The following is a 23999-nucleotide window of genomic DNA, read 5'->3' as shown; positions in this document are numbered from 1 at the left end:
TGCAGGCATTTGCCTTAACCAGTAAGCAACCGCTGCAGCCCTCTTCCTTTCTTTTTTGGTGTTTGGGATTTTTGAGGTAGAGTCTCACTTTAGTCCAGGCTGATCTGGAATTCACTATGTAGTCTCAGGGTGACCTCAAACTCACAGCGATCCTCCTACCTCTGCCTCCCATGTGCTGGGATTAAAAGCATGCGCCACCTTACCCAATTTACTCTTTCTTTTAAAAATATATTTCACTTATTTGAGAGAGAACTAGAAAGGCAGGGGGAGAGAGATTATGGGCTGCTAGGACCACTGCAAATGAACTCTAGATGCATGCACCACCTTGTATATTTGGCTTTACATGGGTACTACGGAATCAAACAGGGGTCCTTGGGCTTTGCAGGCAAGTGCCTTAACTGCTGAGCCATCTCTCCAGCCCTCTCTTTCCTTTCTACTGCAGTATCCTACCTTCACCTCAGATAACCTACGTGATAGTCGAGGGTGCAGCCTGCCAAATTTCCCTCTATGCCACCCAATCCTTCCCAGCCCCACCACATATAGACATATGGTGATGTCAGTGTTCGCTTTTCTAAAAGCGTCATATACAACATGCTTTCCCACATCTTGCTCTTCTCACTTGGTAATACTTCCAGGGAGTTGCTCCAAGCCATCTGGTACACATTTAATTCCTTATTGTCAAAGACTGAAAAATATTCCCTGGTAGAGAAATAAGGAAATGGTTTTCTTTCTTTCTTTCATTTTTTTTTTATAAGTGTGACTGTATGTGTAATGGTTGTGGTGTGTGTGTGGGGGGGTGTATGCTTGCATGTGTGTGCATGCACACACATCAGAGGTCTGATAAAAATGTTGGGTGTCCGCCTCTACAACCCGTTGCATATTTCCTTGTGACTGGATCTCTTACTGAATCTGGGGCTGTTGTTTTGGCTGTTGTTTGGGTCCGACTGGCTGAGCAATGACTGAGCCCCAGCAATTCTCCAGTCTCTGCTCCCCATGGACTGAGTTTACAGACATGTGTGACCATGCCCAGTGGATTATATAAGTGATGGGAAATCAAGCTTAGGGTGAATCAGACCCTCCCATCCTTCATGCTTTTGAGGCGAGCGCTCATGCCCACTGAGCCATCTACCCAGTCACATAAGAAGATGTCTTTTAATAGACATAACTAGAAGATCACCAAAATGTGGGGCTCAAAGACAATGGAGTAAGGGGTGTGGCTGGAAATGGAGGCAGAGGGCTCATAAGAATAATGATAAAAGCAGAGGATGGTGAGCAAAAAGAAATGATCTGTCTTTAAGATCAAGCACAGTACAATTACACATCTATGAAATTTGCATACGAGATATTAGAAAACTTCAGAAGACAATGTGGTCCCTAACATGTTCATGGTAGCCACCTCTGATAGATAGAGCATTGGCGAATTACCATCTTTTACTTTAGTCTTACTAAAGTTTTTAAAATGATAATGCACTAGATAAGCTATTGGGATAAAAGAAATGTTTTGGAGGTTTAATAAAATAAGTAAACGTCCCTCTATGTGTCCTTCCATTGGAATTGTGAAGCTATTAATGACAAGAACTGAGGAGAAGGGCTGGGATGTAGTTAGGTGGTAGAATGCTTACAGAGCATGTAAAAAGCCCGGGGTTCCATCCTAGCACTGGAACAACAGGAAAGAAGGATAAAAAAATATAAATTCATGGCTGAAGAGATGGCTCAGCAGTTAAGGCACTTGTCTATAAAGCCTAAGGACCCAGGTTTGATTCCCTAGTACACAAGTAAAGCCAGCTGTATTAGGTGGCACATGCATCTGGAGTTTGTTTGCAGTGGCTAGAGGTACTGGCACACCCATTCTCTCTGTATCTTCCTCTTTCCCTCATAAATAAATAAATAAATAAAATATTTTAAAGAATTTTTAAAAAGAACATTGAAAAACTAGAGTCAGAGGCTGGGAACATGGCCCAGTGGTTGAAGGCACTTACTTGCAAAGCTTGATGGCCCAGGATCAATTCCCCAGGACCCATGTAAAAAAAAGTGGTACATGCATCTGGAGTTTGTTTGCAGTAGCAGGAGGCCCTGGTCCACCCATACTGTCCCTCTGTGTGTGTGTGTGTGTGTGTGTGTGTGTGTGTGTGTGTGAGAGAGAGAGAGAGAGAGAGAGAGAGAGAGAGAGAGACATAAAAATATTAAAAAAGAAAAACAAAAACTAGAGTCTGAACTGGGAAAGGTTGGAAGACTGAAGTTATTATGCTTATAAGGGATTGAGATTAAATTATTTTTAAAAAATATTTTTATTTACTTCAGAGGGGCTGAGAGGGGTTTCATAAGAACCCTTGCTGCTGTAAATGAACTCCAGATATATGTGCCACTTTGTGCATCCAGCTTTACATAGGTTCTGGGGAACTGAACCCAGGCTGACAGGCTTTGCAAGCAAGCGCTTTTAACAGCTGAGCCATTTTCCCAGTCTCATAGGTTAATTTTCATTTCACAGAAATTCAAATACAGTTAACATGGTAGCTGGAAAGAAGCTATTGACTTTTACAGTGTGAAGCACTTTTTATGGCATGGAGGTGTGATCTAAATGGAACTTGAGCAGCCATCTGCAAAGAGCCCTGCTGGATGAATGTGCTGTGGCCGGCATGAGGCAGGCCGTCATTCCTCAGAAATCACAGGCCTGAGACCCATACGGGCAGGCAGAGTGGAAGGGACTTCTAAGAGGCCCCAGGTCAGGAACCCCTGACCTTTCGGGCCAGACATGAGGGGGAATCCTCCGAAAGCAGAGAGAGGAATAGAGAGGTGATGGACAATTGCCCAAGGGACATAGCTGTCAGATGGCAGCTCTAATAGCCTGAGGCTGGACTCCTGTGCCCCTTCACTTCTGGGAGAGCCATCTCCCCACACAACCTCCCTGCTCTTCAGCCCCAGGGAGCTGCCAACCACAGGATGCACAGGATGTTCCATTGGGTGAGGATGGTTTTCTCCTCCAGGTACAAAAGTCCCACAAGTCAGCCCTGAGACTGTGGGTAGAAAGCTCAGGGTATAGCCTTGGTCCACCCTTACCCCTAAGAACAGAAGATGCCAGAGGAGCTGGGGTCCTTATGTCTGCTCTCCCTCTCGCACTGCAGACAGCATCCTACCTAGAGCGACGACTGATTTCAGTCAGTCTGGCATTTGTGGAGGTGTGGCTGCAGCCATGCTCCCTGTGGTTGGGAGGCAGAACCAAGGTGAGTCTCCTGTCCTTCAAATCCTCATCACTTTTGGCCCAAACAACCATGCTCAACAAATCCTACAGGGTTTATTACACTCGGGATGTATTTTGTCTAACATAATAATGGATGTTGCAGGGAACTTATATGGACTCAATTGGGTACCTTTCAAAATCATGTGTTGAAATTTAGCGATGGTATCTGGGGCCATTTAAGAGACAATTGGGGGGCTGGAGACATGGCTTAGCAGTTAAGGCACTTGCCTGCAAAACCAAAGGACCCCAGGTTTGATTCCCCAGGACCCACTTAAACCAGATGCAGAAGGTAGCACATGCGTCTGGAGTTTGTTTGTAGCAGCTGGAGACCCTGGAGTCCCCATTCTTGATCTCTCCCTCTCTCTCTGCTTCTTTTTGTCTCTAAAATAAATAAATAAATATTTTTTTAAAAAAAGAAAGTTTATTGGAGGGGGCACAAAAAGATGGCTCAGCATTTAAGGCACTTGCCTGCAAAGCCTAATGACCTGTGTTTGATTTCCTAGGACCCGTGTAAAGCCAGATGCACAAAGTGGCACATGCATCAGAAGTTCATTTGCAGTAATAGAAGCCTTGGAGGGCCAATTCTCCCCCCTCCACCTCTCTCTCCTTGGAAACAAATAATAAATAAATAAAAACTTTTAACCAAAAAAGAGATAATTGGGGTTAGAAGGCATAATAAGGGTGGGGAGCTTTTGATGAGATTAGTGTCCCTAAAAGAGAGAGAGGCACAAAAGCTCACTGTCTATCATGGTGACAAAATAGCCATCCAAAGGCCAGGAAGATTGCCTTCACCAGACCCAGACCATGCTAGGCACCTTGACATTAAGACTTCTTGTGTCCAAAATGGGGAGACATCAGTGGCTGCTATTTAAGCCACCTAATGGTATCTTAAGGCAGTCTAAGATGACTGAACAAGTTCAAATTAGAATCACTTCCTGGGCTGGAGAGATGGCTTAGCGGTTAAGCACTTGCCTGTGAAGCCTAAGGACCCTGGTTCAAGGCTCGGTTACCCAGGTCCCACGTTAGCCAGATGCACAAGAGGGCGCACGCGTCTGGAGTTCGTTTGCAGAGGCTGGAAGCCCTGGCGCGCCCATTCTCTCTCTCCCTCTATCTGTCTTTCTCTCTGTGTCTGTCGCTCTCAAATAAATAAATAAATAAAAATTAATAAAACAATTTGACCTAGAATCGCTTCCTGCTCAATTTCAAAAGAGAAGCCTGGGTTAGCCGAGCATGGTGGCCCTCGCCTTTAATCCCAGCACTCGGGAGGCAGAGGTAGGAGGACCGCCATGAGTTCAAGGCCACCCTGATGCTACCTAGTGAATTCCAGGTCAGCCTGGACTAGGAGTAAAAAAAAAAAAAGAAAAAAGAAGTGCAGGGAGCCTGCTGATCACAGGCTGGGTGCAGACTGAGCCTGCTCTGAGGGGCTTGGCCTTCTGAGCGCCAGAGCCTACAGGCAAGGGACCTGCCTACCTGGATTCTGAGGCCTATGCATGGCTGCTGCTTCTGTGTGGACAGTGGCCGTCTTCCAGGCAGTGGACAGACTCTAGTGTGCAGGATGAGCCAAGCCAGCCCCCACCCCAGAGGGTCACATGGTGGGAGAGGGGCCAGCAATGGCTCTGAACAGGATGCCTCAGCAAACGGGGGCTGGCTGGCCTTGTGGGCCACATATATCTCTTCCTCATTCTCCCCAGGCAAGCCTTGGGCTTGGCGACCCTTCTCACTCTCCCCGATTTCTTCCAGGCCTTCAAAGCCTCAGGGTCCTTTCTGGCTTCCTCTGTGGTTACCAAATAATTTCAATTACACGAGTTGACAGCTGTGCCTATATTATCCAGGTAACCAAGGCTCCAAGTCTCACTACAGGTGCCCAGAAGCAGGAGTCCCTGCTCATAGGAGACACTTTTACTGAGACCTCCAAATCAGCATGGACAAGAACAGCATTTTTGTGTCACCGAGGGCACGGAGGGAAAGCAAAGAAAGGCTCTGCTGGGGCAGGGACACTGTGTGACTCTCATAGTGTTCTTGCACATAAGCCTCCCTGGGCTAAAAGGCGGGACACACCCAAGGTCACCTTGCTTAGTCCCCAGCCTCTAGTTTAGATACATAGCTCAGATAGCCCTAGCGTAAGACAGTTGCCTCTCCCTGTTCTATTTCCTGAACGAAGTAAACTTGGCCTTGAAGGAGACCCCTTCCCACATCCTCATACTGGGGGCAGCTCCATACTTACACATTGCCGTACTCCATCTCGGTGATGGTGATTGTCTTGACGTGCCAGACCAGCTCTCTCTTGGGGATGAACCTGTCCTCCCTGGCCAGGTGGCCTACACAGAGGGAGACAATGTCCCCCAGGAAGATACTGTCAAACTCGAACGTGTCTGTGGTCCCCCTGCAGGAAAAAAAAGGTGCAGCCAGTGAGCGTAAGCATTTCTTGAATGCCTACTGCACTCCAGGGTAGGATGGAAAGCAAGACCTGATGCCAGTCTTGTGTCCCCTGAGGGCTTCAGACTAGTTTTCGAATGAGATAAGAATGCAAAAACCCTGTCAGCCTCCTGGCCCCAGGGCATGGCAGTGTAACTCAGCACAGGCTGGGGCTTGGAGAGCGTGAGGCATTTGGGGTGGAGCAGTGGAGTGAGCTAAGATTTAAAGGACAGAGGAAGGGAAGGATCCCCTGATGAGACCCTGCGCTAGTGTGGGAGTTATGGGGCAGGGGGTGAGTCTGGGTTCTAGAAGGGCAATGGTAAAGGTGAGGGTGAGGGCAGCCTGCGATGGTCTGTAAGTTCCCATCTCAGAAGCTCAGACTCTGTTTTCATGGAAGGAGGACTTGAATACAAGGCTGTCATAAACTAAGTACATGTGCCCCTACCAAATTCATATGTTGAATACAGCTGCCAGTATGATTGGCATTTGGAGCTATGCCTTTCGAAAGTGATTAGGCGGTAAGAGTGGAGCCCTGGTGAATGGGATTAGTACTTTTATAAGGTAGCCCCAGAGAGCTGCAGACCCCCTTTTCAGTGAGAGGACACAGCGAAAGGATGCCTACAGCCCGAGCCAGGAGGCAGGTGTCATGAGACGCCAAATCTGTCCCTAGCTTACTCTCAGATATCCAGCCTCCAGAACCGTAAGAAACAAATTTCTTCTGTTTATAAGGCGCTGTGCCACACGTAGTAGACCGAATGGATTAAGACAAAGGGGACAGCGGAGACAAGGCGAGTTCTGGTGAGAATAGAGATGAAGTGGGCAGCTGCGGTGGCCCAGTGGACACAGGACAGCTCTGGGTTGAGAAGTGCGATGTTTGTGAGGACAGTACAGGGCTGGCATACAGTAGAGACTCAGTAAGTACTTGCTGGTTAGGCCCATTTGTACATCTGTGGCTCCACTCAAGGAGGGAGAGCTTCTCACCCACCCACCCTATTCCACTAGGCAACCCTCTTCCTACTTCCGGAAGGCCCGTTGTCTGGAAGAATTTTCCACAAGGAACTCTTTGGATCGGTTCTTCCTGCCCTCCAGGATGAGCCAGACGTTCTCCCTGGTTTCGCCTCCATTGCCGGTTTCTATGACAATCTCGTAGGCTGCAAGGGAGGAGGTGGGAGAGGGTCAGCAGCAGAAATCAGCCAGCCACCCACCACCAGGAGCACAGCCGTCTCTTCCTCCGGACTTTCAATCTGGGCTCAGGCTGTAGCCTGGGGGGCGGGGAAGGAGGTCAGCATCATGGAGATCCAGGCACTTTGTAAGCAGGATTGACAACTGTGGGGCTTGAGTGAGCAAACTCATCGCTGGGAAACAGAGGGTTATGGAAGCCGCTGAGGATGAAGTGGGCGCTAGGGGTGAGTTCTCAAGAGATGATGGGAGCTGGCCTTCAGAGCCGGATGAGTCCCTCACATGAGATGTAGCACAGCAATAATCCGACCAGAAGAGAAGGGAAGAGAGGCACAACCAACCACAGAAAACACAGGGGGGTGGCTTAGCAGGCCAGGGACCCCAGAGAGCCCTGAACTCACTCCAGCAACAGCCCCACCCCATCTGCCTCAGTGATCCTTCCATCTGCCTCACAGCAGCCTCCTTTCCTGCTGTCCTACCCAGCATGTCTACCCTGATGACTGGTCACCAACCTTCATCCAAGGGGTGAGGAGATCAGAGTCCGGGGAAACTAAAACTCACTCTTTAACCCAGGCGCAAACAGCAAACATGCAACATGCACAGGACAGAACACGATGACGTTGCTGCAAAGGGCTGAGAGCCTTGGGGATGTGAAGAGACCTTGACGCTCACAACTCCTCCCATCTCAGCTCCTATCCCCTTGCCTTCATGCTTCTGCCTTGTAACTATGCAATCAATGCTCCCTGCTCTGTCTGAGTGACCCCCCCCCCCCCGAGTGTGGCTGAGCTCATTCCTCATGTCCTTCTTATCCCTGTTATCCTCTCACAGAGGCCTGCACCAAACAATTTAAAATGTCAGCCTGGGACTGGACAGATGGCTTAGTGGTTAAGGCACTTGCCTGCAAAGCCCAAGGACCCATGTTCAACTCTCCGGGGCCCATGTTAGCCAGACGTACAAAGGTGAGGCAAGTGTAAGGTCACAATGCCCACAAGGTGGCGCAAGTGTCTGGTGGGCAAGTGATTTCAGTGGCTGAGGCCCTGGAGTGCCAATTCTCTATCCTCTGTCTGTGTGTCTCTCTCTAACAAATTTTCTTTTAAAAAGTCAGTCAGGTCTCCGCACATGTCTCATTAGCCTTGTCTCACTGTATTATTTTCTCCTGCCCTTGTCACCTTCTAACATTCCACGTCATTTATTCATTCGTTATTTTATTGTTTATTGCACTTTCCCCTCATCCTACTTCAGAGTAATCTCCACAAAAGGTGTATCCTCATTTTGCTCATTGATAGATTTCCTGAATACCTTGTTGAGCAGTATCTGTCACATGGTGGGCTCTCAGTAAATGTTTATTGAAGGAAAGAATGAAAGACTTGACTAACCCCAGGAAGCTTCTTTGAGAAGGTAGCTTTTGAGCCTGGCTTTGGAGAGAAGTGCAATTACAAAGAACAGGAAGTGGAGGCGTATTCTCAAGCAGCAGGAAGAATGTAAGCAAAGCGACTGAGGGAGTGTGACATATACCCCAGCCCCTCTCTCCGGGGACCGAGCTTGAGATGGAGGAGCTGGCACACAGGAGGACACCATGGTTTGCAATGTCCCTTACACATATAGCTCTTACCTAAATCAATGAGCCCTTCAGAGTTTGGGGTTCTGTCATTGTGCCTTTAGTCAAGACAGAATCAGGTCAAGCAAGTGGTGGGAGACTGTGCCTACAGGCCAGTGTGACACCAAGCCCAGCTCCCCAGCTTCCCTTTGTCTTTAAAACTCCCTTAAACAAGCAGAACAAATTTGCGCAGACTCGGGTAACCTAGGGTCAAGGAAGAAACCCACAGATGACACATGACTCTGTACGGGGGAGGAGCGCTGAGGTCATATTCCAAACAGATTCCAGACAGAGGTTGAAGCCCCATAGTGAGGGGGCCTGCTAGTCTGTGTTCTAGCAAAAGTTAAGCTATATATGGCAAACAGACTCAAGGGGTCCAAGGTGGATGCTGGGCATGTGAAGAGAAGCGGTTTGTTACCACCGAGGAGAGAAGGCTGGAGGCACCAGGAGCTGACGTGCTTGCTCATGGAGATGGCCTGAAGTAGGAGATGCAAGAGAGGATGCAGCTGGAAGCAAACATACTCCTTATCAAGCCCCGCCCTGGTGGTCCAGAGGGTAGGATTTGTGAAGGCACACAGGCAGGTTAGAAGCCGAGGTTGCTAGGTGCCTCAAATCTTTGGAAAGGGAAGCTTTCAATGAGCACACTTTCCTCTTGCCCTCTAGTTCGTATCCTCAATGGTTTGCTAAAAAAGGTGGAAGGAAAAGCCACCGGGCGTGGTGGTACACACCTTTAATCTTTAATCCCAGCACTCGAGAGGCAGAGGTAGGAGGATCTTTGTGAGTCTGAGGCTACCCTGAGACTGCATAGTGAATTCCAGGTCAGCCTGGGCTAGAGTGGGACCTTACCTCGAAAAACCAAAAATAAGTAAACAAATAGATAAATAAAAATTACAAAAAGGTGAAAGGTGCGGCTCTCAACTTTGCCCATTGTTGTTGAGGGAATAGGACAGGTGAAGGAGAGTAGCCCAGCGTGACAAACACCAAGGAACAGCCCCAGGGGTGGGATCAGCACAGCCTTAGGACAAGCCCAGCTGGAGGGAGGGCCTCACTGTCAGGAGAGGAGTCACAGCATGAAGGGCAAAGCTACCAAGGGCTTAAGGGGCCCGAGCAGTGGTACGTGAGCTGGGATGGTGAAGGGGAGAGCCGACCACCCTTGAAATCTTGTCTTTGCCCTGGGCCTGGCATCGACAGAGCATGAACAGTAAGTTTGTTCTGGGAAGGAGTGGATGGGATATAGAGAAATCCCAATAACATGTTTTGTGAGGAACTACAGAATAAATAGGTGAGTGGTTGTTGCAGTCAGGTTCTCATGGCTGGCAGAAAACACCTGACCAAGAGCAGCTCGTGGGGAAAAAGGGGGGTTTATTTTGGCTTACAGACTTGAGGGGAAGCTCCATGATGGCAGGGGGAAATGATGGCATGAGCACAGGGTGGACATCACCTCCTGGTCAACATCAAATGAACAACAACAACAGGAAAGTGTGTCAAATACTGGCAAGAGAAAGCTGGCTGTAACACCCATAAGCCCGCCCCCAACAATACACTGCCTCCAGGAGGAATTAATTCCTAAATCTCTATCAGCTGCATTCAGAACTGCATTCCTAGCATTCAGAACACCTAAGTTTATGGGGGACACCTGAATCAAACCACCACATTCTGCCCCTGACCCCCGTAAACTGAAAAGCACTCATGATGTAAAATACAATGCATCCAGTCCAACTTTAAAAGTCCCCATAGTTTTTTTTATTAATTCCAGTGATGTTCAAACATCTCCACAGTCCAAGATCTTTTAACTAAGCTGTAATACACCCCCCCAAAAAAAAAACATAGTGGTGCAGAATAAATATTCACACTGCAAAAGATAATACTGGGCATAGTAGAGAAGTATTCAACCAATTCAAGATTTTAAAGAAAGAGGGAAAATATCAAACTCTATAGCTCCAAGTCCAATAACTCTAACCAGTGACAAGTCTCCAAGTCCGGTAATTCTAACCAATGATGACTCTCTGGAGCTACAATTTCATCCCTCCAGCTAGGCTACTCACAGTCCTGGAAAACTTCATCTGGTGCCGGCAGCTCTCCTTGGCAGACATCCCATAGTTCTGGCATCTCCCTTGGGTCTCCAACTGCAACCCATGGTTCATCCTCATGGCTCCATTGGGCTCCACACAGGCAACCCAACAAGCCTGATTCATGCTGCCCATGGCCATTTCCAAAATACCAAACCATGTTGCAAATTCAATGACCCTCTCTTTCTTGCATTTCTTATACTCCATAATACTGGGTGGGCTTGTTAACCCAGGGAGAAAATAAAGCAGACTTTGAAGAACAGAACACTCTTTCAGCATTCAGATCTCTTCAAAAGAGTCTGCATTCTTCCTGTTGTCCCATTGCAGGTCAGCTGATCCAATCTCAAAGGTTGTAATCTCTCAAACAATTGCAGCTTAATAGGCAGAAGTTTCAGCCTAAACATTTATTTGTGTGCCATATCCCTCTGTCACACCAGTCTATTTCTATGTACTACAACCCTGCACAAGTTCTCAGGACACAGGCATAACAGCAAGCCTCTCGCACAAAGTGCTTCTAGCCCAGTCCAGGCAAAGCTCTTTCTCACCTTCATAAGCCAAACCTCATAGTTCATAGCTCTTACTGCATTCAGGTACTTATAGCACTGCAAGGCATCTCTTAGGCCAAAGTTTCAAATACTCCTACATTTCTCTTGAAAATCAGCTCCAAAGGGCCAAAAGCCACACAGTCAGGTTTCTAGCAGTAGTGATTCCACATCTCGGTACCAACCTTACTGTTGCAGTCAGGTTTGCATTGCTGGCAGAAACACCTGACCAAAAGCAGCTTGTGGGGGGAAAAAGGATTTAATTTTGTTTATAGACTTGAAGGGAAGCTCCATGATGGCAGGGGGAAATGATGGCATGAGCAGAGGGTGGGCATCACCTCCTGGCCAACATCTGGTGGACAACAGCAGCAGGATAGTGTGCCAAATGCTGGCAAGAGGAAGCTGGCTATATCATTTATAAGCCTGTCCCCAACAACACACTGCCTCCAGGAGGATTCAGTTCCCAAACTGCCATCAGCCTGGGACCTAAGCATTAAAAACACGTAAGTTTACGAGGGACACCTGAATAAAACCAGCACAGTGGTCTTGAGACCAGAATGGCAAAGGCCATGGAGGAATGACTGGCGGGGGACAGGTGTACTTGGACATCTGGAATTTACTGCCTTCTGTTACCAGGACAGGTGTACTTGGACATCTGGAATTTACTGCCTTCTGTTACCAGGACTCTTATATACTGGGGAGTTCCTATCATATGGCTGGGGTGGGCTGAGAGCTCCGGGCCTGGCCAATCCGCATCCTCCCCAGGGAGGTGCTCTTTCCTCTTCCACCTGGATATTTAGCCAGAAGGGTGTGGGGCTCAAACAACCAGCAGCAGGGGAAACTGACAGTAATGCAGTTGATATACCAGGGAAAACACAGCTGAGAAGAAAAGAGACACAGACACACAGACTCCATCGAAGGCTCTGAGAGACAGCCAAATCTGGGCCAGAGCCACTAAAGCTTCCTTGGAGCAAGAGAAGATGTGTCAGGCATGTGCCACCAAGAGCCCTAACCACACCTGAAACGTTTCCATCTGATCTGCAGGAACGACCGAAGAACAGCAGCTTCAAGAGCATGCGTGTGAAGGCGGATTCTGGAGGCCAACTCCCCAGGGAGGCAGTGAGAGGAACTCCTTTCCTGGACTGCACTGGGACTAGAAACCTGACAGGTCAGCTACAGGTAAGCTGACGGAGCAATCCTGAAAGGCGTCAGAGTGTGGGGAGAGGGAAAGAAGGGACTGACAAGGAGAAGGCATTTATTCAGCCAGAGAGGGCCTAGGTGTGGGCGTGTGCAGGCGTGTGCACCCATGAGCGTGCACTCTCTAGCGAAGCCTGACCCCGGGTCAACTGCAGCGGGATTTCCGGAGGCTCAGGCATGAGGGTTACATGTGATTAGTGGCTCTAGGTTTTGACTGCATGTGGGGAGTCACCCAGAGACATGGATGCTTGCACAGAGCTAGGAGTAGCTGGGACTGCTTCAGAGACGTGGGGATGAGGTCTGGAAGGGGGAGGCTGAGTGAGATGGGGCAATCACTGACTGGAGTACCTGCCAGGTCTAATAAAGAGAAGATAGCCTGGGGCCAGCCCAGGGCCTTAGGTGTGTTAATTAACCTTCTGTCTGTTTTGTTTTGTTTTTCCTTATCTGTAACACAGCAATGTCAATTGCCCTCTACCTACCTAAGAGTGGGCGTGGTCTTTCCAGGGCCTCATGAGAACATGGGTGTGGAACACCTTCACCCTTACATTCTAGTACTGTTTGTGCTCAAGGCCCAGAGCCCAGAAGTGATTCGGGGTCAGAGACACCAAGAATAAAAGTGTCATGAAGGCATGGGTGTGTCCTTTACAATCACAGCATTTCGGAGTGCTCAGTATGAACTTAATCACACGGTTGACATGCAGGTAGCTGAGGGTTAAGATCAAGGTCAGGTGCATGATAGCCACAGAGCCAGTTTTGAGCTATGTGAGAGCACAGGCGCTCCCTGCAGACTCATGGCAAAGACAGATGGCTGCAGACCCTCTCCTGCCTCCTGCCTAAGCTTTCCTGTTTTTTCTGCACCCGTAGCGCTTACCTCCCCTCAGCAATCTCCCCATGAACCTGAATGCTGCAAATCTCAGCAGCTACTTGGTTGTTTAGAAATCTGACACAGAGACAGAGAGAGACTCAACAACTTTCCCACAGGCCTTTCAGACTTCTCCTTTATGGAGTACCAGCTGCTCACCTCAGCTTCTGTGTGAGGGGCGCAAGCTTCTCCCTTGGACAGCATTCTAAGCCCCTGAGTAAAACGGGAGTACATCTTCCATTCACGGGGCATTGACTCAACCCTACCAAGCCTCAAGCTCCACAGCATGGCAGAGGTTCACAGCATGGCCTTGACCTGTGGAGGTCACAGCATGCATCACTCATAGCATCCAAAACTGGTACCCAGTAACTCCTTAAGTGCTGAGATTATAGAAGCTTGGAGCACGTCCTATGAATCAGGGCAGGAATTTCTTCTCCTTCACGGGACAACAAATTGGGTGCTCAGCCAACAATCGGATGCTCCTAGGCATGAAAGACCTCTCAAGATGGCTAAATTTGTCATTGGGAAGTGTGGGTGTCCTGAAGAGATGGTAGGTAGCTACCCACAAAGATGCATGCTTCCCTTCTAGTGTACAGTGGTCCCCAGAAAGGAGCTGCCTTGCCAGGAAATGGTTCCCAGGTGCTCTTGTATCTAGCAGAGCTATGCAAGTAGCTCTGGCAAACAGAATGCAAGCTAATGTACTGAGATAGCAGGGGAGGGCCTTCCACTTTCCCTTATAAAAGAAGTGTGGGAGCCAGATGTTGGAAATGGCAGAGACACAGATGGAAGGCGCTTGGGTCCCTAAGTCACACCATGGAAGACATCCCACCAAACACCCACACTGGACTACACATTGCAGAAGTGAGAAAGAAACCGTGTGGTGCTAAGACATGCTGAGATTTGGGGGTTGTCTTAATAATTAGAGCTGGAAAATACCTCATTCACAGCAGACTCTGCAATCAGTGAACCTTCTTCTAATTGGTTGGGCCCAGATGCTGGCATGAATACTGAAGAAACACCCTGCAAGGCCCCGATGGCCATTCGCTTTAGGAATCAATCACTCTTCTCCCTTTGTATGCCCAAAGGAAGGGACAATGCAGGAGGGGCCCCTGCTGCCCCGCAGTCTGCTTCTAGTAATGCTGGGTCAGCAGCCATTATCAAGACATCGCTTAAACTTCGTCCATGATATGAAGATAAACAGGGGAGCGTCACACCAAGCCGCCCAGCCCAGCCCAGCTCTCGCATTGGGATAGCTTGTCCCCAGCGGATGTTCCTGTAACCCAATAAGTCCTTGTGACTCAGAGCCAAGAGCAGCTTAGGTTTCACTTTGAGAGGACTTCTTCTGAAATTCCCCCATGAGGCGCTTCCCTCATCCACATCAAACACCCCGCAGGACGCTCTCCTTCTCATACTATTCCCAACCTCCACCTAAGCCAGCCCTTTAACCAGAAGTGTCCACCCTGGGACAATGTGGTCTTTCCACCTACTGGTCTCCTCCAGCTCTTCACGGATCTCGTTGTTGGCACACGCGAAGTCACGGACTGTCTGCCTGTCGCCTTCACTCTTGGAGAGCCAGCAGTCACACTGAAAGCGGAAGGTCTCGTCGCGAGAGTTGTCCTTCACATCCACGTAGCTCAGGTGCCAGCCAGGAAAGAGCCCTGTGGAAGAGGTGTCATGGGGACTGGGCAAGGGGAATGTCCTCCCTCCCTGAACAGACCTCCTTTCCTCCACCCATGGCCGTGGAACCCTGGACAAGCTTCCCGCCCTCTCTTTCTCTCTGAGCCTGGTAGTCTTGTTGATGGAGTAACAGACTGGGTGAGGTGGCCTCGGAGGACTCTTCCAGCTGAGGCCATGTAGATGTGCTTGCAAAATTCTTAGAGAGTTTCTGCACGAGATTTAAGAGTTATGGGCTCCAAGAAATTGTTCTACTTTCTTCTTAAAAAACATTTCTAGTTTTATTTATTTATAAGGAGAAAGAGAGAGAGAGAGAGAGAAATGGGCATGTCAGGACCTCTTGCCACTACAAAGTACACATGCATGTACCCACAACTTTGTGCATCTGGCTTTACATGGTAACTGGAGAATTGAACCCAGGCCTTCAAACGTGGCGAGCAAGTGCCTTTAACTGCCGAGCCATCTCTCCCGCGCTGTTCTAGTTTCAGACTACAAGTTTCTCCAACTAAGAACCTATCCAGTGTGGACAGTTTATCAAGGGAAGGGCTTGTTGTTTCCATCTGGTTCACAGCGGAGTTCCATGATCCATAAACAGACTTTTCTGGGAATCCCTAAAGCTGAAAAATGGCTTCTGTTACTTGCTGACATTTGTTCAGCAAGCTCACGCCAGTGACCTTTCTCCACTCAGCTCAGGTACCGACTCCTCCAGGAAACCTTTGCCATCACTCCCCATCGCTCGGGAGACTGCGTCAGAGTTTCTCGCCCGCATGCTCCCATGGCACCATGCATCTGTCCTGGGGGCACCTTGACCTCCTTGTATCATCACTGCTTACACGAGACCTGAAACCAGGAGGGTTGAGAGCAGAAACTGGGGTTTGTTTCCCAGTGCCTACTGTTGCAATGAGCAGGTCAACGGTTACTCAATGAATGCTGAATGAGTAAGATATACCTGGAGGCTTCCTGGTGGAACTGTTCAACAGTGACAAAAGAGCCCAGATGCTACCATGTCTCTTTAGGATGTGTTCCTGCATTTGACATGTGTTGGGCTGTTCCTGAGCATGGAGCTCTGTTGTAATTGGCAGGGCTTCCCTCAGAAGTGTTCCCACCACAGTGCAACTGGCAAGTGTGGGCTGATGTGCCTTTGCCATGACAGCTGGGCAACTTACATCACATACGGCTGCCATGTCTCCCCACTCCTCAAAGTATCCTTGAGTACTTCAAACACTGCGGGTCCCCACAGGGAGAGTGAACCTAGAGCTCTGCCAGGTTGTAGTGATATTAGAAAAATGCCAGAAGCTCACAATGTGTCCACAAGGCAGTCCTACAAAGGACACATCGATGTGGTTTGCTCTTACCCCTTGTCCTCTTCAGCCTCTTGGAGCTTTAAGCCTCACTGTTCCCGTCAGAAAATCTTTCTCTAGGAGCAGACATTGCCTAAAGCAACATCTTCAGAGATCGTGCCTCTGGTCTCGGGCACTTATAGCAGCACAAAGAGACGTGCAAAGTCTCCCAAGTTATAATGGTGAGATGAGTTAGTTTGTCACAAAGTTGAATTTTTAAATGTTTTATTATACTTGTTGAGAGACAGAGAGGGAGGGAGAGAGAGAATAGGAACATCAGGGTCTCTTGCCACTACAAATGAATTTCAAATGCATGCACCGCTTTGTGAATCTGGCTTCATTTGGCACCGGGGAAATCATACCCAGGTAGGCAGGCTTTGCAAACAAGTGCCTTTTATCACTGAGCCGTTTCCCAAGCCCACAAAGTTTTGTTTTGTTTTTTTTTTTAACTCGATACATCCTTTTCGCTTTTCTACAATTAGACCGGTTTCATCCACAAGTATGCAAATTGGCTGCTTTTGGAGATGGCCCCTGACACTCTCATGAAACTGACGAAGGATGCAGCAAGCCCCAGTGCATTCAGTGAGAAAATGATGCAGCCAATGTTGGCAAAGGCATTTCCTCAAAGGCTTCTAAATAGAACACAGGAAGGAAGAGGCAAGCAAGAGGGAAATCAAAACAGACAACAACAACAAAAAACAAAACACTGTTGATTGTATTGGAAGAAAACCAAGTGCAAGAGATTCCTGGTCTTTCCTTCACTCTCTACCCTCTGGTGTGTGTGTATGTGTCTCATGCCATGCCCAATACTTCTTTACAGTTACAGTTAGCATTCAGCAATGAAAATCCTGTACTAAACAGCAGACTAACCTCAACTCCTTTTAGGTAAGCAAGGCTTGTTTCTCAGCTCCACACCCTGCTGTTTCTACTTATCCTGTTTTGGGAATGTTGGGTGTGATTGGCCCGCTCCCATGAAGAGCCAACATGCAGGTGGAAACAGGCAGCTCTAGGCGAACTGATGTCACCAGGTTTTGCTGGTGAAGACAGTACGATGGTAAACAGACCCCTAGTTACAACATGCCTAACTGGGAGGCCAGCACCAGGCAGGAGGCAGACACCCCACACAACCTGTATCTCAATAGGGAACCACCTGAAACTGGCTGTTAGAAGAACCACTTTCTTACAAATCCCCCTCCCTTACTGTTTACCATCACTTTTGTTTTGTTTTGTTTTGTTTTCTTAAGGAAGAGTCTCACTGTAGCCCAGGCTGACCTGGAACTCACTCTGTGGCCCCAGGGTGCCTTCAAACGCACTGTGATGCTTCCTACCTCCTCAGCCTCCTCAGGGCTGGGACTATAGGTGTGTGCCACTAAGCCCAGCTTTGCTGTTAGTTTTTACACACAGGGAGCAAACTGCTCACACAATTCACTACCTTGCTTTTGTACACAGTAGAAGGTGAACGTGTTCTTCATCCTATCTTCCTGGTTTCCACTGTATGCACAGCCTACAAATTCTCCCCTGTACCTTGTTGATGGATAACCAGTTGACCCCTGCCCCTCATTTCTCGCCCGGCACACCATGCTCTCACCAGTGTGTTTCCCATACACGACAGTGTTCTTTTACAATCACATGTCAGACTTTGCCATTTCTCCACATGAAGGCCTCCGGAGCCTTCCCATCAGCCCCAGGATGAAGTACAAACTACTCACGCAGCACTCTGTAGATTGACACTCTCAAATCCCTTTCTGCTTCTCTGATCTCCCTCTGTACTGCTCACAATCTCATTGTCTTCCACCTACGTTGAGCCTCTTCTGATACCTTGACTGATAGGACCCTGTTTTGCCTGGGGAGCACTGCATTTATTGTCCTGTCTGTCTGGAGCGACGTTCCCTGGAGTCTAAGGGCCAGAGATGCCTCTCTGCTCAAGTGCCAAAGCATTGAAATCCACCTCTGGGAAAGTCCTTGTCGATGGGACACTGTCTGCGGGGCTTTCTTCGTCTCTGGTTTCTTGCTGTCAATCACTTTACCCGCTTGACAACTAAAATGCCCATTGTTATTTTATTGTATATAATGTTGATATATGGTCTCAAATAGCTGGTTTGATTTTATTGTAGATCATACTGTCTATCTCTGTCCATGAAGCTGTAAGCTTCCTGAGATCTAAAGGCTGGCCTGATGTGTCCATTACTATATGCCAGGACCTAAAAGAGTGCTCATTGTGTTATCTAATAAATTTTTATTGTTTGTACGATGGTGTGCTATGAGTGTACGCTAGGGCTGAATGGGAAAGAATGAGGAAGAACAGTGATGGCGGGAATTTTGCAAGGGGAATTTATAGCCTCCCCCCCACCCCCCGGAAAGAATGGCCTGTTCTAGTACAATTGATTATTTTATTCTGGAAGTCCTAAAATTTATTTCCAGGAAAAGGCTTGGGATCCCTGAACCAATATGGGTCTTAATCTTCCCGGTTAGGGAATGACATCACAGCTGTCAGCAGGAGACCCTGAGATTTCAACATGTCACCTACTGTCTGTAAGTCACCAGTGGCTTTCTGCACTTGGGCAAAAGCCTCAGCATTTATAGCTGCATGTTTACACACTCGGGGCCTTTATTAGCCTGACACCAACCAGTAAGGAAAAGCCCTTATGTAATCCCCTATCCCAGTGAGATGGATTCATAATTGCCTTTCTCCTTATTATGGCTCCAAGCTACGGCCCTTCCCATGCTCTGGACAATTTAGCTCTCACTGCATCGGTGAGGCCCTCTAGTCTGCCCCCCACCACCCCCCACCCCAGGCCCATGCTGTTCCTGTTGGTTGTATAAGAATCTTTCCCTGACACTGTGAGCAAAATACTTGACAGAAACAACTTACGGGCGAGTTCATTTGGGCTCATGGCTTCAAGAACAGGCCATTATGACAGGGGAGATAAGGTGGAGCTCTTGATGGCAGGAACACGACCACAGTTCTTGTAGAGACAGGTCCCGGAACCAGGGACAGCCACAACCATCCCGTGCTCCCTTTACTGACCTAGTTCCACCTTCCAGGTCCTGCCTTCCAAAGGGCCCACAACCTTCAAAGTACACCACCAACTAGACACCGAGTATTCAAAACATGAGGCGAGGGGGTCATTTCAGATTTAAGCCCTAATGCATGCCTGTTCCTTGCCATGAGCAATGTCCAAGGAAACCTTTGCTATTGAGGTCGAGACTGTGCCCAGACTTTGTTAGGACTATTTTTACATGCATTCAGTTTCAAGGAGTGGAAACCCTGTCTTATGACTTCTTAATTGTATCACGGTGTTATGGACTTAGCATTCAATAAACATAGATGTGATAAATTATTTTTACATTCAAAAGTGAACTGTTAGTTTCTTTTTTATTTCAGTGAAAACTATTGAAATTCTTCTCAGGTAGAAATATTCACTTCACCAAGCAACACCTTCCTTAAAAATAACCTATGGGAGCTAAGAGCCCATCTGGGTGCCTCACATTTCCTCAGCGAGATCAATGGATGGTTTGAAATGAGGCATGGAGTCATTAGTGAGCCATAGCTATGGAAGACTACAAGACTCTATTTATTATCTCCTAAACACACACAGGTTCATCGCCTAAGAGGTTTCCCAGACTAATATTCTGGAATTTGACAGATCTGGGTTCCAGTCTCAGGATATTCTCCTAGCTGAACATCTTAAAACTTCCCCATGCCTAAGTTTCCTAACTTGTACACTGTGGGAATTAAAATGGATAATTTTTTGGATGGACCTGGAAAGTATTATACTAAGTCAGGTAACCCAGGCCCAGAAATCCAAGCGCCACATGTTCTCTCTCATATGTGGATCCTAGCTACAGATGACTGGGCTTCTGCGTGAGAATGAAAATACTTAGTAGCAGAGGCCAGTAAGTTGAAAAGGAGACATAAAGGGTGGAGAAAGGAAGGGAGGAGGATACTTAATAGGTTGATATTGTATATATGTAATTACAATGATTGTAATGGGGAGGTAATATGATGGAGAATGGAATTTCAAATGGGAAAGTGTGGGGGTGGGGAGGGAGGGAATTACCATGGGATATATTTTATAATCATGGAAAATGTTAATTAAAAAAAAAGGATAATTTTTGAGGCCCTTCTATTTTCTGTTTTGTTTTGGTGTGTGTGTGTGTTTTAGGTAGAGTCTTAATCTAGCCCAGGCTGATCTGGAAATCATTCTGTAGTCCCAGGCTGGCCTCGAACTCATGGTGATTCTCCTACCTCTGCCTCCTAAGTGCTGGGACCAAAGGCGTGTGCCACCATGCTCAGTGAGGCCCTTTCTATTTATAGGAATTTATATTATTCAAATGAAAACACATCAGTCTTATTTGTGGTTAAAAGAATTTTTTTACTTGCTAGAGTTTTCATTTAAACAGAGGGAGCAAGGAGAGTCAGATGAATTGGAAAATAAGTGCTTGGGTTAGAAGTTATTCAGTCTTGTAAAAGCTATCTGAGTCATTGAAATTAAGGGGACAAATTAATCATCTATCTTGATTTTCCTTCTTTGAACTGTATCTTATGGTAATCAAATAACCTCAGGGACAATTTTTTTTAAAGAAAACTTCCAGCTAATAAGTGGATAAGAAATGACAGAATTATACAATCACATTTGGAACTCTAATTGATGATCACCAGGGGAAGCCATTAGATGAGAAGCTATGAAGAAAACTGACAAAGGAACAATCGGGACAGAATCCAGCACTGGATGTCAGCATCAGCAAAGACTTCTGCCTGCCTTGCGACACGTCAGTACCAAGCCCTTCCTCACCACTGGGGAAATTTACATTTCTGTGTAGTCCACACATATCACTAATGAAATTTACTCACCACCACACTGGGAAAAATTTCTATGAATTAGAAATTAAATAATACAAAGATATCCTTGTTAAGTGTGATAATGGTGGTGTGTCTGTTTTTTGATTTGTTTTGTTTTCCTGAGGTAGGGTCTCGCTCTAGCCCAGGCCAACCTGGAATTCACTATACAATCTCAGGCTGGCCTCAAACTTACAGTGATCCTCCTACCTCAGTCTGTCAACTGCTAGGTTTAAAGGCATGCCCCATCATGCCCGGTGGTGGTGTGTTTTTATAGGAAAATATCCATTTTCAAATGAGAAACACACTAGTTACACTTGGAATGAAATGAAACAAAGTCTATCCTCTAGCTACCAAAAAGAAGTCAAGAATGAAAAAGCAAAAAGCTTAAAGTTGACATTTAAAGTTTGGTAGTTGTTGCACTGAGGTGATACTCAAGTGGGAATTAATTTTGCTATTTCCTTCACTTTTGTGAATTTTTAAAACTTTTTTTATTAAATAAGCTATTGTTTAAACAAAAAACCCAGAAAGTAGATTCAAGGAATGAGACAGAGGCTTTACTTTAATTGTGCTATACATTTGTAAACTCATTTGTGCATTTATTTAGGAATCTTTGGCTATTGTGGAAGGAAATATATTTGTCCTCATACAATTCAATGCAAAAGGAAAGCTACAGCTGCAAGAAACTTTAGACTAAATATGAAGAGAATATGGCAAAGAGGAAACTTAATGACATGCTTAGTATTCTTGATGTTTAAGCTTTCATCCCCAGAGGAGGTAGTTACTGCTGAGAGGAGTGGAGCATAGGATCTAGATTCTCTATTCCTCTCATAACCCTAGAGTCCTCTCTCTGCTAAGCCTCAAGACCCATCAATGGTATTGTCCCAAAGTCTGGCTGGAGAGGAGGAGACCCTCTTCTCTGTCTGTAAGGAAAAGATGAGCATATTAATGTCACAGGATTTCTTTTTTTTTTTTAAATTTATTTATTTATTTATTTGAGAGTGACAGACACAGAGAGAAAGACAGATAGAGGGAGAGAGAGAGAGAATGGGCGCACCAGGGCTTCCAGCCTCTGCAAACGAACTCCAGACGCGTGCACCCCCTTGTGCATCTGGCTAACGTGGGACCTGGAGAACCGAGCCTCGAACCGGGGTCCTTAGGCTTCACAGGCAAGCGCTTTAACCGCTAAGCCATCTCTCCAGCCCTGTCACAGGATTTCTTGAGAACAGAGAACCATTATGGGGCCAAGGCCTTTTTTTTCCAGAAAATACTTTATTTTTATTTATTTGAGGAGAGGCAGAGAGACAAAAAAGGGGGGGGGGGAGAGAGAGAGAGGGAGGGAGAGAGAGAGAGAGAATATATGAATATGGGCATGCCAGGGCCTCCAGCCACTGCAAATGAACTCCAGATGCATGGGACACCTTGTACATCGGGTTTACAAGGGTCTTGTGGAATTGAACTTGGGCCCTTTGGCTTTGCAGGCCAACGCCTTAACTGCTAAGCCATCTCTCTAGCCCATCAAATAAAAGTCGTTGATATCCAAGTCCTGCACAGGGGTGTGTGTCAAGCTCTTTGGAGAGTCTGATATTTAACTAGTATGAGCAAGCGGCTGTGTGGGTGCCGCGTGGCGCTGTCCGCGGTGCTGATCACGCCTGTCCTCTGCAAGGTTTGGACAGTAATAAGAGAATTGGCTAATCAGTTCTCAGGAGTTCTCACAGTAGTAACATGAGTCAGGAAAAACCAGGGAAGTCTTTCTACATGAAGGAGGGGAATTGGCTACTGGAGGATTTAATCATGGGCCTGAGGTTTATGGCCAGAGCACAAGGAAAACTCCAATTCTGGAGAAAATTCAATTCTCTATGACTGAGGTATGAAATGACAGGGAAGGATCTGAGAACCTGAAAGAAGAATGTAGTGGTTTAAGGTGCTTGCTTGCAAAGCCCGAAGGCCTACATTCAGCTCTCTGGTGCCCATATAAAGCCAAATGTGCAAAGAGCTACACACATCTGGAATTCGTTTGTGGTGGCAGGAGGCCCTGGCCTTATCTCTGTCTTTCTCCAAATAAATAAATATTAAAGAGAAGAGTATAGGCTGGAGAAATGGCTTAGCACTTAAGGTTCTTGCCTGCAAAGCCAAAGGTCCTAGGTTCGATTCCCCAGGACCCATGTAAGCCAGATGCACATGGTAGCACATATGTCTGGAGTTCATTTGCAGTGGCTGAAGGCCCTGGTATGCTCACTCTTCCTTCCTCTCTCTCCTCTTTCCCCCCTTCTCTATCTCTCTCAAGTAAATAAATCAAAATAAGAAGAGTGTAGTTAAATTCCATTAAACTATATTAATTCCCTGTTACATCATATCTAGTGCAATAGGTCTCAGAGAAAGATAACCAAGAACAATACAGTAGAACCCATGGAGCTAATAGTGGAGTAAAGGAGACAGAATTTATGCTTGAATTATACAAATGCTCACTGTTTTTGGTGGGGAGATTACATAAGGTCAGACAACACGAGGAACTTTCAGTAAAAAAGAAAGATGAGAGAGCTTGTGTGTTGCCCACAGGCAGGACACATCCTCATGGCAAGTTACACTCTGGGCATCAGGACACCAGGTAGCCATCTCGGTGGCTGGAACTAAATGGCAGGTGCAGAGTGAGATCTGAAGTTAGTCTATGATGCCTAGCAGCCCTAGACCTTTTCTCTTTCCATGCATAGAGAATGGTTTGCTCTTGTTTCCTAGTTACCACCAAACGCATCCCTCAACTACAGAAGTCAGTAGCAACATGTTTTCCAGGAGATCACCACTGGGCACCACCTCGAGTGTTAGGATGGGGCACCAGCCCTGCTGTGCCTAAGCTGCAGAAGTTGACCCTTCTGATATTGAGCCCAGTGGAAATGCACTCTGGCTTGGTGTATTTTTCCTTAGTCCAGTGAACTTGACTATCTTCTCAGTGGCTTCTGAAGCAGATTCATTGCTTCAGTCATACGACTGCATGGAACCCCTAGGAAAGTCTTTACCATTCCCCACTAGGTTTCCCCTACTGCTTTAT

General features: G+C 47.1%; 1 protein-coding gene across 3 annotated transcripts in view; it reads right to left on the bottom strand.

The window, feature by feature from the left end:
• Loxhd1 (lipoxygenase homology PLAT domains 1) overlaps nt 1–23999 on the bottom strand; it is a 206281-nt gene that overhangs the window by 10025 nt on the left and 172257 nt on the right. For all 3 annotated transcript variants that reach the window (XM_045144249.1, XM_004656811.2, XM_004656812.2), the window contains 3 exons: nt 14587–14757; nt 6672–6804; nt 5463–5621 (listed from right to left, as the gene is read on the bottom strand). In XM_045144249.1, the coding sequence (XP_045000184.1) occupies nt 5463–5621; nt 6672–6804; nt 14587–14757 (463 nt within the window). The remainder of the gene's footprint in view (nt 1–5462; nt 5622–6671; nt 6805–14586; nt 14758–23999) is intronic.

This window comes from Jaculus jaculus, chromosome 2 (genome assembly GCF_020740685.1).
Source record: "Jaculus jaculus isolate mJacJac1 chromosome 2, mJacJac1.mat.Y.cur, whole genome shotgun sequence".
NCBI classification, from domain to species: domain Eukaryota; kingdom Metazoa; phylum Chordata; class Mammalia; order Rodentia; family Dipodidae; genus Jaculus; species Jaculus jaculus.
The sequence above is the reverse complement of the archived record's forward strand: the minus strand, read 5'-3'. Positions and strand labels throughout refer to the sequence as shown.